The following is an 18,406-nucleotide window of genomic DNA, read 5'->3' on the forward strand; positions in this document are numbered from 1 at the left end:
CGGATTTTCGGGGCTTTCATACTACTCACTACCGTAGTCGCTCTTAATGCTACGTCATCTTCTCATTGAGAATCGTGCTGTGATCACGAAACATGCTTCCCATTGAAAAACATAAGTTTAAAAAACGTGTAAAAGTTCTTTTCTCAGGAGATCTTGGCGTAAATTGACACGCAATCGCAAGGTAATGTAAGTCAGTGGAGGCCAAACGGCGTTGATAAACACGCTAAAAAGCGATTATGCATCTTGATAACACGCCAAAATGGCATACGAATTAGTGTGTCATACATATGGCACTTATTGAGATCAGTCTGGTTAATTGGAGCGATACGTCGACGCGGCCGCAATTTTGGGACGACATGTCGCGCCTCCTAATGCATGTATGTCTATCTAGGCAGGAGGTATATCCACAATTAAAATCATAATTTCTCTCTGAATTTATAACTGATTTTCAAGCATTTTACTTTGCTACGAATGCCAGACATGCATTTGTGATACAGGATACCAAAATACCTCATGTTGTGTAGATAGTAACAGTACGTAGCTTTAAGCCTTAATATAATCAGTTGAGTTATAAAAAAAAATGTTTTTAACATGGGGGTCTATGGAGATTGACTCACCTCAAGTGGCCACTTGAGGAACTGTAGTTCAGCCACGGAGCTGCCGCTTCAATAACACACACATGACAAACATAATTTTTAGCATCTTACTGTGATATTACTAATTACTTAAATAAAAAATGCATCACCTGACACAAACTAGCATTAGCTTAATTCAGTATGAGGACAGTAACTTATCTTTGTTAGTTTAGAAAGAGGATTAACATTACGTCTTGTGATATTAAATTCAACACGTTCATAACGATAAAGTTTTGTAAAACACCTTTTACTTAGTTTGGCATTTATTTCGCATGAACATTCCAGAGCAGCACAAAAGTCGCACAAAAGTCTTTTTCTGAGTCTTTATGGTCAAGCGGGTTAGCTGTCCGTCACAAAATGGCAGCAGCACAGAAGCATCTCACAAGCCGTAGGCGGTATCTACATATTTATATCTATGGACAAGACAATGGAACTTCTTAACAAGTCATCTAAGTATAGATGTCTTCAGCTATTATTGTATTAATGTATCATCACAAAATAGTCTTATATTTGCATTTGCTACATAAAGGGTTCTCTTTCACCCTGTTGATGCAAGTCAAACTAATTTGCATTTCATTGCATTAGTATTTTAACATTTGAATAGAAAGCTAATGCAATTTGCAGTATCTGAGACTATTTGAATTATCATGAAACTGTAAACACCATAGGTTTGACCCTGTCTTGACCCTTTGAGTTTTAGCTGTTTCTCATTCTTTCTGCTTTCCTCTCTTATCCTCTTAAAAGGATGACATGAGGAAAAGTGCTATCAAACACTCAACAAAAACCATCACTACCATCAGTCTTATGGTGCTGTGGGTCTGGGGGCAAAGGGGAAAGGTCATAGGGTCAACATAACAAATTAGTTAGTTAATTTTTGAAGCATGCATGTCTGGTCTGAATGTGGCACTGGAGAGAAGGCCATAGCAGAATCTAAATCAATAGGTTTCTTATCCTTATCCCTGTCATTAGTTTTTGAGATATTTTGGTCACACTCAAAACAAGTGGATGGCAAATGGACATGGCATTTCTGTGCCTTTAACAGCAGTAATTAAATGATCTGTTCTGTTTCCCGTTGTCTTCCCAAGAATGTCAGCTTTGTTTGCACGTGTTTTTCACCTTGTGTACATCATGTCGCAGTCATCATGTCAGCTTTCTAACATAGGAGCTGTCAGCATGTCATCCAAATATCAGCTGCCTCTCTGCCACATATCATAAACATGAAAGCTCAGGGATGTGATCTTATCTTTCATAAAGCCTGAAAGAAGTGAACAGCTTGGAGAGAACACACTGACACGCACAGAGAAAGAAAGATCATTTTGGGAGATGTTTGTTTTTCCAACAGACAGCAGTAAAAACAATATCTGAAAGAGGTATTAGAGTATCTGTGATCCTCTGCTTTGAACTGCTGAGAGATAAAAAGATGTTTTTGACACCAGCGCATGATTGTGATGAGACCGGTAGTTTTCAGACCTAAATGTCTTCATAGACAGCTCTGATACTTCATTTGTAAAGGCCCCATACAATAAACCATTCAAAAGTGAATGCTATTTCTACACTCATCCTCCTCCAAGATATATATTCATTATTCATTTCACTTGTTTTCGTTTTCAACAAATTGTGTATCCAAATACAATACAAAATTGATATGGGCTCTTAAGGCAATAATTTGGATCGTCATCATGGAAACGTTAATTGGTCATGTGACAAGGGCTGGACATTTTTTTTTCTCCACAAAACCGTATATAAATAAAGTGCAATACACTTACAATAAACTTGCCTCAAACTTCAACAAAGAAAACCTTGTCAGTCTCATATCCATTTTGATTAATCAGCGAGCCAACTGTACCAACTTGATTATTCCCATAGTATTAAAGAAAATAGCACCAGTGATAGGCTTCGCCTTTTTAAAAATGAGTTGTGTTCTTTCTTATTTTGGCCAGCCATTTGTTTTAAAGGTCCAGAAAACCTTTTTTCTCAATCAACTATGAGAAATGAAGAGTAAAGTGAGCAGCGATCAATTGAAAAAAGGTGAAAAAAAAAATCTAAATTTAGCAACATTTGCATCAGAATCTGATGAGGTTGTTTGCTTATGCTTAATCAAATCTGATCAACCCACACAGTCACTGTTTTTGAGTGTTAAACTCTTAATAAATAATATCAAAGTATGTGGTTTGAAGCCAAGTTTTCAGGGGCTTTAAATTTCAGATGTTTTGTAAATAGTTGTACTTCTAAATTAATATTATTATTATCATTTCCAACAAATTGTGTTTATTTTCCCCTTAGATGGAGCGCAGTGAGACGATGTGTCGCTACTGCGGTGTGAGCTACCTCATTTTCCACGAGTTCCATCAGCTCCGCACTCGACTGGCTCAGTTGGAGGAAGAGCTCCAGGAACTGCGAGAGACCACCCAGAGAGAGAAGGCCCAGCGAGAGGCACTGGAGCTGGGCAGGCTGGAGTGGGAGAGGGCATTTCACCTGGAGGCACAGAGACAGACAGAGGAGGAAGAGAAACGCATAAGAGAAGAGCTAGAAGAGAGGAACAAAGACACAGTGAGAGCTCTGAGAGAGGAGTTTGAACAAAAGCATGAGAAGCAGAGGCAAGAGATGAAAGAGGGGTATCAGAAAATCAGTGAAGAAAAAGAGAGACAACTTAGAAGAGAGCTGGGAGACTTGGAGGCGGAGACACTGAGGAAGCAGCGAGAAGAGCTGCGCAGGATGACCGAGGAGGGAGAGAAAGTTCTGAGTGACGCACTTCAAAAGGCCAATAAAGATTTAGACGAGCTGAGAAAATACTTCCAACAGCTGGAAGAGAGGTGAGGTTTGTATGTGTTTGTCTGTGCTTCCCGTCCCTGGTGTGAAATGATCTCTAATGCCAGGCTTCATGTGGTCAATTATCCTGTGAGTCACGCTGTTAACACAAAAACACACAAACACACACTCACACAAATCAGACATGTATCCCACTTGCTGGTGTGTGTGTATGTGAATCTCTGACACAGACCCTGCTGTATAATTATACATTCCACTGTCATCTTCAACGCCTCCATCATCCCATACATTACCTTGAAAAGGGAAAATAGATATACCGTATGAGGCTCGGTAAAACGTCTACCAAATTGAGTTTAATTCGATTTCTGTGAAACAAATATTAGGTTTGTTTGCTGGAATTGTTTTGCTCAACAACAAACTCATGCACACTGTAGTAAGCAGGGTCTGACTTAATATGGGAGGAAATAGTGTGTTTGTGAACACAGTGTTTAACAAACATCCTCCTCATTTTAGCAGAGAATTGAAAACATTGCTTATATTTAGGATAGAAAATAGGATTTGTTTTGCGATTTGGCGCTCCGACAGTTTCAGATTGCGATTTACTTCTACACTGCTGTCGTAATTATGGACAGCTGTACACGTACATTTGTTATGAATACATTACTTATGATAAGAAACTAGCGAGTCGACAACTTTGCTAACGCAGCCAAACATCAAGCAAGTGCAACAACACAGAAATGTCAAAGCCAGGCTTGAACATTCAGTATGGATTGGTTCATAGTGGATATTTTGCTTTCATTTTTGCTGTGTGTGTGTGTGTGTGTGTGTGTGTGTGTGTGTGTGTGTGTGTGTGTGTGTGTGTGTGTGTGTGTGTGTGTGTGTGTGTGTGTGTGTGTGTGTGTGTGTGTGTGTGTGTGTGTGTGTGTGTGTGTGTTTATGTGTGTGTTTATGTGTGTGCGTGTGCGCGTGTGCCCAGCATGCTCATATGGCTATATAGTTGGGTTTCAGGTTGTCCGTATGTTGTTATGTGTATGGTAGACTGGTGAGCCAATCCACTATCTGCTCTAATGTAAGCTGATTATCCCCCACATACACTGCCCACATATGTATATTGAGCCAAAAACACTCGCAAACACACAAATAAACACGTACTGCACACAGTTGTGCTCTGGAGCCTTGGGGCCAAGCGTAGGTCAGGAGGTCAAAGTTCAGTCAGATAATGATGCACGACATAGTGATGTGTGAGAGGCCAGCATGGACTGACAGCAGTGGAGGGGTAAAATAGTATGTTAATGAGGGTGTTCTGAATAGCTAGCTACACAGCAGGAGTGTGACTCTGTTGTTATGTGAGATGCATTTATGATTGACGGCCATCCCCTCCCTTACTGAGAGACTTAATATAGCTTTTGTTGGGAGATTATGTAATTTTCCATTAAAGGGCTTTTTTTTTTTTTTTTTTTACAGGAATGGATGTAAATGTTTTTAGCCAGCAGTATACTTCTTTTTTTCTGATACTGTTTTGAGACTTGCGCCAGTTTTTTAGAGATCCTGATATTGACCTACACCTGCATATACAACTACAAAAACAAGCACACAGGATTTCGTGCTTTCTTCCTATATCTGTCTTACAGTAGCTGTTTGATCCTGTGTTAGTCTGACGGGAGAAGTGGTTGTGGTGTGTGTATGTGTGTGTGTGGGTGAAGCAGGAGAGCCTGACTGGTAGCTCGATAACAACACACTCTCCATACAAACCAAACCTGATTAAAACGTCACCTGTCAGACAGAGTGTGTGTGTGTGTGTGTGTGTGTGTGTGTGTGTGTGTGTGTGTGTGTGTGTGTGTGTGTGTGTGTTATCCAAAAATGCTCATGCATGTGTGTGTGGATGACAGGTGTATGACAGAGGAACGCAAGGTGAGAAGGGTAGTAATGTGCAGCGTGCAATTAAACCTGATTTTAAAATCTCACCTGCTCGACAAGTTTAAACATGGATGAACTGGAGATATTGTGATCTGCTGAAGAAAAAAGGGAGGGGAGGTGAAGGAGAGAGAATAGACATATTATCGTCATATTAGAGTTACCTTATTCACCTAACTATGATTTATAAATAGCATTCATGTCAACATCCCAGTAGTAATTTTGACTTTGATATCCAGCTTGATGCCAAGGTTTCTCATATGCAAATAGACAAGAATGTCTCACATTGTTCATTAATCAAGATAAGTACACTTTACTGAGATAGTAATGCAATGTAACATGTGCAAAACTGCCTATAGCTCATTAACAGATTTCAGGGTGTGAATTACACTCATTAATAGTAACTAAGAAATATACTAAAATAAAGAAAACACAACATTAAAAAGGAGCCAAAAATGTAAAAGTTTTAAGCCTGCTTTCAGATTTAAGGCACATCTTGGATCCTCTGGTAAGCGCGGCTTATAGTTAGTGAATTAAGCTTCACCAATCTTCTCACTCATTCTTTGTACAGCAAGCAAATTTGGAGGATCTAAGAGGACTGGCTGTTATAGCTGGTCTGTAATATATGATGTGTTCTACTTTCTTTGTTTTTGGCAAGCTCTGGCAGCAGAAGTTGCAGTTTTTTAAAGATGTTCTTTGATGAAGGAATGTATTAGCTTGTCCAGCTGTAGACATGAGGTCTCTTTAGGTCAGAGTCTATGACTGACTAGTGCCAGATTCCAGTTCGAAGCAACACCCTGTCTACACAGAATGTGTTTCAAACGCTTTATTCTGTCGCCTCATCACGCTTCTCTATCAGAACAGATGTGCTTTTATTTTAATCAATACAGGACTGACGATGCTGCTGTTACACTGATGATGTGCTACTCTTGCTACACACTGATACACCTGTTATTTCAAAGTGTCAGATGCATTTAATCAACATTTCATATCATATGCTGTTCACCTCATTTTCAAGTTGTTGCTACAGGCTGCTAACCATCATTATGCTGCCACTCAGAACAGTTTTTGCCCTCTCAGCCAACAAAAGGTGATTACAGTTACTTGTAAACTTTAAAAGCTAAATCTAATTAAATATGATAAGCTATTGGAAAGGATTAAGAATTGGATGAGTGGAATAAAAAATAAAATATACATTATTATTAGGGTTCAAACCCTGAAGGGGTAGAACCCTATTCTTTTATTATTCGTCGTCTTCCACCGCGGCTCTAATTGCCGTAAGCTGGAATGATCAAGTAAATACCACAAATATATACCACAAAACCCGGTGGAAGGAATTTCACCAGAATTGCTACACATAGTCTGGGGGCGAGTAATAACCAGAATATGAAGTGTCATGTTGATTGGTGCATGTGGGCATGGCCTATTTAGCATTATATGCTAAATTATGCCTTTTCTCAAGTTATTGAGGGCTGGAACGAGCTACAGACATGACAATTGTCAGCATAATTGATGGTGATGTGCTAATACTTCCCATAAAATATTATGCTATTTGGCCTGATGGTGGCGCTATAACTTAATTTCGAATGACCACCCCCCTCATATGGTGAGTCTGATTGACCTGATATTTCTCATACAAGTCCACCTGAATGTGCTCTACAATAAAGCTTCTTGGACCAATAACTTCTGCCATGATGTTTTTTTGCTAATTTGCATAATGTGAAACACTTTGCTGATTTTAGATTCTATCAACACCAGAATTGGTATAGAGCCTTGCGAGCCTGAGATACACATTTCTACTATAAATGACCAAGATTGCTCATAAAACATGTCCGCCATCAATCAAAGAACTTTGTAAACGGCGGTGCCTGCAATGTGTAAAAGCGCTTAGAGTAGTTGTTAAAACTAGAAACTACAGAAACTACTACAACCTACTGTTGGCTGAGTAAGGGTTTGAACCTGCAAATCGCTGCTTGTGGCTATATTTGTTATTATTATTGAATTCTATACTGGATTTGGCATACATTTGGCATAGGTTCCCTTGTCATCACGGTTTGAGCCTTCCCAAATACACCCATTTGTAAAATACATGCTTTTATCTTTGTGCCTGTTTAGATTAATTGTTGGGAAATGTCAATGTCAATCAAAACTAACCACGGGGTAAAAACTACCCCTTCTTGGAAGACACTGTTAAACAGGTATGGATAGACAGAGCTCATCTAACTGAAGACAGGTTGGAACATATCATGTACTTGTGCGCATACTTATGGTGTTGAGAGAAGTGTCTGAAAATGAATATGCTCGGTTTGCTTCTCCTTGGCTGGCTGGTTTGTGTTTCTTGATCCAAACAGTGAGTCTGGGTGTGAGTCTCTTTGTGAGTCTCTCTCTGTTTGTATGGGTCTGTGTGTAATGTATGTGTGTGCGTGTGTGTGTGTGTGTGCGCGCACACGCCTGCACACCTGTATACACCTGCAATGAATAGGTTAGTCAAAAATTATACTTGGCAGTTATGAATAATGAATCATAAAAATGTGTGAGAGAACACACACACACTTGATTGTAACTGATAAGAAGACTTCAAGGTGAAAGAGTGGGAGTGAAGTAGAGAGAAATGATGGATGACAAATACTTCATGGCAAATTAATTATGTACTCATGTGGTTTTATTTCAATTTTTATATCTAGCAACCACAGAAACAATACACAAATCACTAAACTGTGTGTGTGTGTGTGTGTGTGTGTGTGTGTGTGTGTGTGTGTGTGTGTGTGTGTGAATATGTCCAATCTACTACAGATGCGTTCCATTTACCTCAGAACTCTGAAGCCCGATCACACCCGAGTTGAATGCGTTCCATTTACGAGTCAGATTTGTCATTGTGGGATTAGCTCTAGCCAGGTTAGCCATTGTTAGCAATACTAGTTGATAACGCATTACACTGTTTTTGTGCGTACAACCAACGTAACAACATGTCCACGGATAGAAGTTGAACAGGACTGTGTGTACGACTGATTTAGTGAGACATAAATAAGACAGAAGTGCTAATAACTGTTCGTTACTACAGCTTTCATTACTGTTGATGCACGGAGCAGCCATGTTGGATTATTAGCTCGGGGTACTGCCGGTTCCGAGCTCGCAAATCTGAGGTCAGGGGCGTGTTTCCGACTTTGACCTCGGAAAATCCGACTTCCGAGTACAAATGGAACGCACTAAGAGTCAAACAGCCTTCAAAGTCAGCATGTGAGTTATTAGCACAGCTCTAACATCAAATTCACATTACCACATCAAACAGACATAAACACACACACACACACACACACACACACACACACACACACACACACACACACACACACACACACACACACACACACACACACACTACTATGTCTGTGTTGTGTGTATTTTAGTTGTATGGGAGGGAAATTCTCCCTGGTAGAAGATGACCTCTATTTAGCTCTTATGGTGGCTCAACTTTACTGTGGGGCTCATGACAACGAGATAAACAAAAACAATGATATTAATGAGTGTGTGTAAATAACACACACACACAATATGACAAAGTTTATTTGGTAATCAACGATAACATGTTGAAGCAGTAGCATAGCAACCCACACATACAAATGAAACACAGACAGATGCGATGCTTTTCTGAATTAGAATTAAAATTGACAAGCTGTAGGGCAAAATGTTTTCTCATATCCATTTCATTCGCTTAGCCATAATATGATATCATTGTTTGTGCTTGTACTTTGTGTGTGCCTGTGTGCTGTTTTGATGGTAACAATCATTGTTATGGCATCCCTGACATGGTTACCAGATAACTTGAAAACAAAATATATACAGACAGGTGTCACACACACACACACACACACACACACACACACACACACACACACACACACACACACACACAAAATTATGAGGCATTGACTGATCTAATTAACAAGCCCAAAATTCAGCTTTTAAATTTTAGAAACATCACGTGTGCGTGCGTTCTTGCGTGCGTGCATGCGTGCGGTGCGTGCCTTTGGGTGTCGGTGTATCACATTCTATTTGTGTTCTTTTTTGGACAACATAAAATGGCTTTTAGCTTTGAATGCCCTGCCGTTGTGTTGATCAAAAAAGTATTTTACACACACACACACACACACATGGGCACGCACAGTGGGTGAACAGATGACACTTTGATACGGGTAAGCTTTTATGTCACTTCTAATGAGGACAGGAAATGCCAACACACACACACACACACACACACACACACACACAAATATGCACCAACATTTACACTGACTCAAAAGTTATCACTTAATAGATCTACATCAAATTCACCCTGACCAATGCCAAACGGCCTGGAACAGTAAATGCCTGACATACACACGTGTGTTACAGCTCCAATGTGTGATCAAAGTTGAGAGATGGTCTTTTGTGGTTGAACAAGGAATTACAATTATATTTGTTTTGGCTGTTTCTTTTGAAGGCACCATTGATGATTCCCAGTTACATAGTAAACTATAAAAACAATATAGGCAATAAAACATTGTAAACAATTAAAGCCAGTAAAGCAAAAAGGGGCCATAACGCTATTACTTTTAAATGGTGGTTGATTTGTGTAATCAGATATGAAGTGAAAAGATCTCCCAAAGTTAAGCAATAGTAAAATTACCATCACCCTAGAATCGTAGCCCAGTACTGGAACTAGAATAAACAGACAACATGTCACAGAACATTTTGTACAGAGTCTGGGGCTGAATATAAGCCTACTAGCTTTGTGACGTTGACCTTAAGTCCGAATCTCTGAAAATATAAAGGAGCATGGAACTGGTAAACTCTTTGACACATACACACCCCATAAGAGGAATTTGATTCGGTAGGTCACAAGGACACAGTGGCTGGCAGATCAGTGTTGTTGTTTGTGCGCATGAGTGTGCGTGTGTGTATGACATGTCCTGATGAGGCAGTTGATTTGGGCTGCTGGTAGGGGGTACTCTAATCTGGCACGCACTCACTGGCACTGCGCTACCTAGTTATTCCACTGACAGCCACTGCCCTGGGAAAAGGAGCTCAAGCTCACGCACACACAGCACACACAGATTCTTATACAAAATACGCACACGAAATACACACACACATACACACACACACACACACACACACACACCCCTCTCGAGGCAATGTTCTTTCTGATCTTGCTTTGGGACTGGTGGGGACAGATGGGTGAACAGTGGGAGTCTGGGCCGCCATCACTCAACAAACCAAAGGCATGCACGCACAAATACACATATTTCTCACACACACATAGGCAGAGCTAGGAGGGGGAGAGGGGGGAGTCGACACACACACACACACACACACACCCGACTTGGTCATAAAGTGGAAAACAGACAGGATAAAATGCTCACTGTCTCAAGCACACACGCACACTCGCCCCAGGAACACATACATCAGCTAAGCCACAATGACACGCTTACTTATTGTGCTCATTGACACACACACACACACACACACACACACACACACACACACACACACACACACACACACACACACACACACACACACACACACACACACACACACACACACACACACACACACACAGAGCAGAGACAGGATTACTACAAACATACATACTTGCTCAGCCCATTCTCACCCTACACTGCCCCTACATGCAATTCTTACAGAGTTTATCACACAGATAGAGAAAAAACATGTATTTTCTTTTTTATTTTATCTGTGTTTAACCAGGTTGGTCTCTTGCAAAATCTTGTTAAGTTCAGGCCTAAATAGCAGCATAAATATATTATATGAACGAACACAGAACATTCATAGAGAAAGAAAAGGGCATATAAAAACTACGTAGCTTTATAGATTGCCTACTGTCTATTCAGCAGTTAGCATAGCAACAGATAGTTTTAATATAACTTAGCCTATTACAACGATTTACGACGAATTACCAATGACTTGGCTGGAACAACAGCATGCATTTAGACTCTTTCTACTGCTTTGTTCTGTATTTCAGGGCTTTTCCTACATGGAGAATTTTCAGACTGCTGCCTTGCTCAGGGATGACCACACACTGGCCATTACTAACATAATTCACCATTTGTAATCTGCAGCCTCAATATCTGACTTTTCTTAATAATAATAATAATAATAATTCCCTAACAGGTTTGTAGCAGAATATATCTGATTATTGATTATTTTTTAACATCAGAAGAGTACTGGCAGAGGAAAACTGAGAGGTAAGGTCATTATCATCTGATTGTACCTTACTAATACAAAACTAGTGTACTGGGTTACTTTTACCTCTCAATGATAGCAAAAGGATGTTTCTTTCCATCGTTATGTAAACAATGGCGGTGTTGTTCTGTACTGGAAGAGAACCTTGCTGTTTGTCTTACCAGATATTTTCATCACACAGGGCCTCCCAAAGACTTTGCCTCACATTTGTTTCTAAAGTGTTGCCAATAAGCAGAAAACCCCCTGGCAGGATCACTTCATCTCGTTCAAATGATCAACTTTTTGATTAAACTTTGTTGTTCATGATTATTACTTGTCTGGTGTTAGTCTCTGTTTGTCTAGTCTGCTTCTTGTAATATTTACTACTCATGATGTGTGTTCCTCTCTCTTTCTGGCTGTCAGTGCTTATTTGTGGTGTTTTAGAAAAGATCAGGATGTGTTGTCTCTGTTTGTTAAGTGTCCAGGTCACACAATCTCACTGTTTATGTGTCTGGTTTGATTGCTGGAATCTGTCTGTCAGATTTGATTGCTCCTGTCTGGAATCAATCAGGCTGAAAGGCAATGCAGAGTAAGGGTCTGCCTAATATCCACACTTGCATTATTCGCGACATGATCAAAAGCATGTCATAAACTTTAACTTCTTCATGTCCGTAGATTATTGTTGGTCATAAAAGTAGCTTATAGACTCATTACTGCCAACAACTGCACTGGTTGGTGCAGTAGACCATGGTGTATTATGGGATATCGTAAGGATACTGACAATTGCGCCGATAAGTGTTTCAGATGTGGGCTTCTTTTGCGATTCATGAATATACATTTCAGTGCACAACACGGCAAGTGTGGGTAATGGGTATAAGGACAGACAGTTATTCACTTACTTTCTTCTTTTTTATCTCTATTTCGCACTTCAGTCCTATTAATTCTCTGCCTTTATGCATTGCTGACTCTGCTCATATTCAAATAATAATTTATTATGTATTGAATTATCTGAAACTAGATAAGATGGGTGTGGGGATGGGGCGGCATCTTTTTATATTAATTACCTCTCAGGAAAATTTAAATTTTTCATCCGATTCAATTTCATCATGATATCCTCCGCTCTCTATCATTAAAGTTGCATCATCTATAAGCTCATTTTACCCCATCGGACTACAGCAGCATTACGTCTTTACCATCACATGGCTTAGGTTCTCTAATGAGTGAATATTGCTCATGGCACTTCACCCTCATTCTTCTACTATCTTCTTCCTCAACAGGCTGGCAAAAACGGCTTCCACGATGAAGGAGGCAGAGCAGCTACTCCACAAAGAGAAGCAGCACGGTGAAATTCTCAGGTAAGGAAACAACTAGAGAGAGAAGAGACACCGAAAGATACAATGACATGAGAGAGTGGGGTTGGGGTAATGTAATTAAGGTTTAGCCGGATGGAGATGAAATACAAAAAACAGAAGATGAAAAAACAAAGTATTGGTGTGCATCACAGTGATTGGCTGTCAGCTCCTTGACCAGATGCATGGCAGGAAGGCCAGGGCAGATGGGAAGCAACTGTGTGAGATGATAGAGGGGAAAAAATAAAAGAGGCAATGGAAAAACAGAGAAGACAAAGTTAATTCAGCTGACCCACTGGTTATTTCCTGGAAATAAAGAGAGTGATTAAAAATGATGTGACAGGGGAGGAGAGTGTTGGAGGTGAAGAGAGTGGGAGGGAAGGATATGAGATGTCAGTAGAGGAAAAAGTGCATTTCAATCAGGCTGCTGACATTAAAGCTGCTAAATGAGTACACCATCAGTGTAGTCTCTCTGTATGTAGATATTTTTTTTTTTTTTTTCTCTCTTTTTTTTTTTTTTTTTTTTTCTCTCTCTGTTTTTTACTATCTAAGCCTTATCACCGTTGACAGATCTGGCTCATATCTGTTCCTCCATTTGGTGCTGTCAGCCTTATGATTTATGTCATCTGACATTATAAAACTGGCTCTCGTGACAAGCAGTGCCCATGCTCCCCTACCCTCCCCTCTACACACACACACACACACACACACACACCACAGAAACAATACACAAATCACTATACTCTCTCCCTCTATGGTGTGTGTGTGCGTGTGTGTGCGTGTGTGAAAATAAGAAACTGTTCAGTGTGCTCTCGCCCACATGTTACTTCAAAAGTGTTCTTGGAATAACAGAATGTTCTATTCCAGCACTCTGGTTTTCCACGTCCACGCTTTGCATGGGTTTGTGACTTGATTGAGCATGTGTGTGTGCACGTATGTGTGTGTGTTTGAATTTGTGAGCTGAGCTAGTGATCTTTCATGTTGCTCAAAGTGCCTTTTCGTCTGAACATATTTCTTTGAGAGAGAGGAAGGAGAGAGATGGAATGGGAGAGTGCTGTAAAACATGGCTGTGTCCTATTCATAAGGACATGAAGGTTACCTCTCTCTTATATTCACCTAATTTATTGATTTTGTGTCCTACCTTCTTTCTTTCTCTATTAATTATCAATTTCTCTTTCTATCTGTCATTCATTCTCTGAATCTGTGTAATCCTATAAATTTCAAAATAACTGAGTTCATAACAATGTAAGCGTGTTTATTCTGCAAGTCATTAGAGAGCATTTAACCATGAATTTGTAAAATGTATTTTTACAGACAGAATCATGAACGTAACAAGGAGAATTGTGCTCCGGTAACTACATGTTTATAATTATTTAATAAACTTATTATAAACTTTTTTTAATTAGCAACGTTTTCATGAACATGAAACATAGGATCAGGATCATTCCTCTTAGGAATCTGTGCCCCAACGCTAAATGTTGACTTGCAGACTTGAATAGCGCTTTAATTTGTTCAATGCTCACTCAATTTTTGTGTTGTCTATATACTTCCATATATACAGTATCTGTCTCACACATTCAGAGTAATACAGTTTTTACATTAACAACTGGGCAAAGCTCTTTGCAAGTAAGGCATTTGAAAACCTCTCGATCTATCCAGGGAGTGTCACAAAACGTACAGTACAGTGTGCTCTTTTTTTAGAAATGCTCTGCTTTGTGGCCGGGTTAGCTCAGTGGGTAGAGCAGGCGCACATATACATAGAGGTTTATGCCTCGACGCAGGGTCCAGGGTTCAAATCCAACCTGTGACGATTTCCTGCATGTCTTCCCCCTCTCTCTCCTCTTTCTCACGTAGCTGTCCTATCCATTAAAGGCAGAAAAGCCCCAAAAAAATAATCTTAATAAAAAAATGCTCTGCTTTAAAAGCCCACAGTTACACACATTCACACCAGGGAGCAGTAACCACAGTCTTCTGCTCTTACACACTGATAAACTCAACTGGAGCATGTGGGGATTAAGAGTCAAAGTGTTTGTTGAGGAGGGATAGAGAGTGGCCTGAAGAATTTCCCCACCAGTTTGGGATTCCAACTACAGTCTTTCCGAACCACACCTTTAATAGCTAATGTTGTGTTATTCACACACTTGTCACTTTAACAGCACTTGTTAACAGCTACCTAGGTAGCTATTAACAGTATTGTCTCAATCTGTATGTGACAGCTCCCATAACATGTTCGGACATTTTAACCATGAAGTTACTGTTAATTGAGTACTGCTTTTTGTCGATAATTAAATGCTCTGTGTGTTGTGTGTGTCAGAGGAGTGTGTGTGCGACAGCAGCAGGCCCTGCAAGCGACTCGCTCTGTGCTCCGATCCTCTGGCAGTGAGCTCACAGATGTACGGGGTTTCCTCAGCCAGATGATGGGGGTCTGGCAGGCCTTCCGATCTCAGATATTGCAGCGCAGCACACAGGTGTTCTCAGGTAACTCCATAACATTAACACACACACACACACACACACATACCAAGTTATGCTTCACATTTTAAGGAAGTATAAACAGATTGAGCGTGAGAAACATAGATGTAGATGGTATGAGGGTAATTTATAGGACAGCTAGACAAATAGTGTATATTAACAGAATGCTGGAAACAGGGTTGAGCAAATAATCATTCAGAAAGAGTAAATATTAGTTTAACTGTAGCGTGGATTCTCTTAGTTCTGAGGGCAGCACCCACAATGGATGACTATAATCTATGTGCGTAAATGTATGTTAACAGTCGCTACCCAAACTCTTGTAACCTTTAAAGAGAATTTAAGCAGGAAGGAATGTGTGTGTGTGTGTGTGCGTGTGCGTGCATCGTTGACAGTAAATACCCTAAGGGGAGCTAACCTCCGGCTCACCTCATGGGTGGGTCTTTTTCTCTCTGCTGCACGTTCCAAACAGCTGCCAAGTGTGTGTTTTAGGGAGAGAGGGAGGGACGAGGGAGAATTTGATAGAGGAAGAGGAAGAAAAAGAAAGCAGTCTGCTGTTTGTATTGATGCCGTGTGAGTATGTGTTTGTTCAGTGACGTGAGCATGAAAGGCAGCTGCTGCACAAACCAACACATGCAATAAAATACACACCCAGGAATGCACACAGTCATGCATGCACCCCCCACACACACACACACACACACACGCATATAAACATGCATTCACACAATACATATCTCAAAAACCTTTATCTTCTCCCAAACAAATCTACTGTACACATTCAGACTACACACTCTAAAACGTAACTAATGCTTAGCCTAAACTAAACAGTGTAATTCAACAAAGTAACATTTGATTGCCCACATTTCCTGTCTTTTAACCACCTTTTGTCCATATTTTGTCTAATTTTATCACATAAATTTCAGCATCATGTGGTTTGCAAATGTGTATCAGATCATTTCAGTGACCAAAGTCCAACAGCTGCTATATATTTTGTTGTGATAAGTAATTTCCAAGATAATATTTGGTAACACTTTACTTGAAGGTATCGACATAAGGGACTCTTAACCGAACACAGAAATGGACAGAACCTACAGGGCTCAGGACAGGATGCACAGACAACTGTAATCAATATATTAATCAATGCATCAACCTAAAGCTGGAACTAGCAATTAGTTTCATTATTGATTGTTTCCTTGTCCATAAAATGTCAGAAAATAGTGACAAATGGACATCATAATTTACTAAAGCCCAAGGTAATGTCATCATGCATGTTTTGTCCGACTAACGGACCAAGATATTCAATTTACAATCCCATAGGACAAAAAAGCAGCAAATTCTTCCAAATGAGAAACTGGAACTAGAGAATGTTGCTTGAAAAATAAACAATTGACTAATCGATTGTACGGCTACTTTTTTTTAGAACTACATAAATCAATTTTAATAAATATATCAAATGCAAAAGTGAAAAAAAAAAAAGTGAGAACCTATGGGGCTCATTGGACTTAGTTGCAGACCTCTACAAAGCACACACCTTAGCCAGTCACCTGCATATGACTCCAAACTGATATGGGTGTTAGCTGGCATTTAAACTGTGCTACCCATTTATCAGCATCTGTGGTTAGCGTCAAACAGCAGAAGAAAGGAGAAGTAGGAGGGTGTGTGTGTGTGTGTGTGGGGGGGGCAGGCAGAAACATAAGGAGATTGCCTAATGTGAACAGATGAATGTGGTTTATGGTTAGGTGGAGAAGAAGAGGGAGGAGACTGGAGAACAACCTCAAGGGATGTGGAATTTTACAGATAACAAGACAAAGACATGCACTGAGAGCGGAGGAAGATGAAAACATAATTGATCTCTGTTCATCTCTGTGTAGATGTCAGCAGCTGACTTGTACAACCTGAGTTGACGGTGATGGACAGAGAGTTTTAATAGCATGGGGGTTTTCATTCAATAAAAGGGGATAGAGGGTTGACAGGGAAATCAAGGTGAAAAGCCATGAGTGTGTGTGTGTGTGTGTGTGTGTGTGTGTGTGTGTGTGTGTGTGTGTGTGTGTGTGTGTGTGTGTGTGTGTGTGTGTGTGTGTGTGTGTGTGTGTGTGTGTGTGTGTGTGTGTGTGTGTGTGTGTGTGTGTGTGTGTGTGTGTGTGTGTGTGAGAGAGACCGATCCCTGAACCGCAGCCATCTGCCAACACCCTGGGCTATCCTAAGACTATATGGTATCTATTTCCCTGGTAGCCAACTGTTTTGATAGTGACAGCAGCAATATAAAAACATCAAACACCTTTTTTCCTTTCTGTCACCCCCCTGTCCCACTGGCTCCACGTCTGTCTGTGTTTTACTGTCTGTCTGTTAGCCCTCTACTATGAATATACTTTGTCATACTCTATATACTGTTGTCAAGTAAGAAAATGATCTGTTGCAACATGCATGCATCATTGAAAGATTTATGGACTGCATTAGAAATAAACTGATTCCCTGAAATACATGCATCAACTGGAGAACAGTTTGTATCTAAAGTAGAGCTAAAATGAGTCACTGTCTTATAATAAAACCTGGCACAAGTTTCTTTGTTAGTTTGGTACTTGTTTGGTGCTATGTTGTAAGCTAGTAGGACAAATGGTAAACTCAAAAGTATTCTAGTTGTAACAGCTTCACTCCTCCAGGTCTCTGCAATCAAGCACTTCCATGGTTTTTTTTTTAATGCTGCTGTGGTTAAGAAGTTGGTATTGCTTTTATTACACATAATAAACTAGGCAGACACCCAAAAATGTTGTGGTACCCAACTACTTAAGAATGTGATTTTATAGTTATCCCATATAGTAGTCTCATAAGAATTCCAAGGTGTAACAGTTGGTAACTGTGTGTTAATAGGTTACTTACTTTACAGTTAACTCCTTATACATTGCCTCATACAATGTGAGTCCCAGCATAACGGGAGGCACTGGGTGTGTCCATGTGTGCTTTTGTTGGTTGGAGAGAATATGTGACCAATTATTGTGAATTGCAAATTATTTCATGATGAAATTAGTTAATTATAGTCTGTGTTAC

The 18,406-nt window shown here is 40.0% G+C and overlaps 1 protein-coding gene across 2 annotated transcripts in view; it reads left to right on the plus strand.

Moving 5' to 3' along the window:
* lekr1 (leucine, glutamate and lysine rich 1) overlaps positions 1-18,406 on the plus strand; it is a 97,802-nt gene that overhangs the window by 24,890 nt on the left and 54,506 nt on the right. For both annotated transcript variants that reach the window (XM_039787498.1, XM_039787508.1), the window contains exons 3-5: positions 2,919-3,448; positions 12,818-12,895; positions 15,204-15,367. In XM_039787498.1, coding sequence (XP_039643432.1) covers positions 2,919-3,448; positions 12,818-12,895; positions 15,204-15,367 — 772 coding nt within the window. The remainder of the gene's footprint in view (positions 1-2,918; positions 3,449-12,817; positions 12,896-15,203; positions 15,368-18,406) is intronic.

The sequence above is a fragment of the Perca fluviatilis genome, chromosome 2, assembly GCF_010015445.1.
Source record: "Perca fluviatilis chromosome 2, GENO_Pfluv_1.0, whole genome shotgun sequence".
Classification (NCBI taxonomy): Eukaryota; Metazoa; Chordata; class Actinopteri; order Perciformes; family Percidae; genus Perca; species Perca fluviatilis.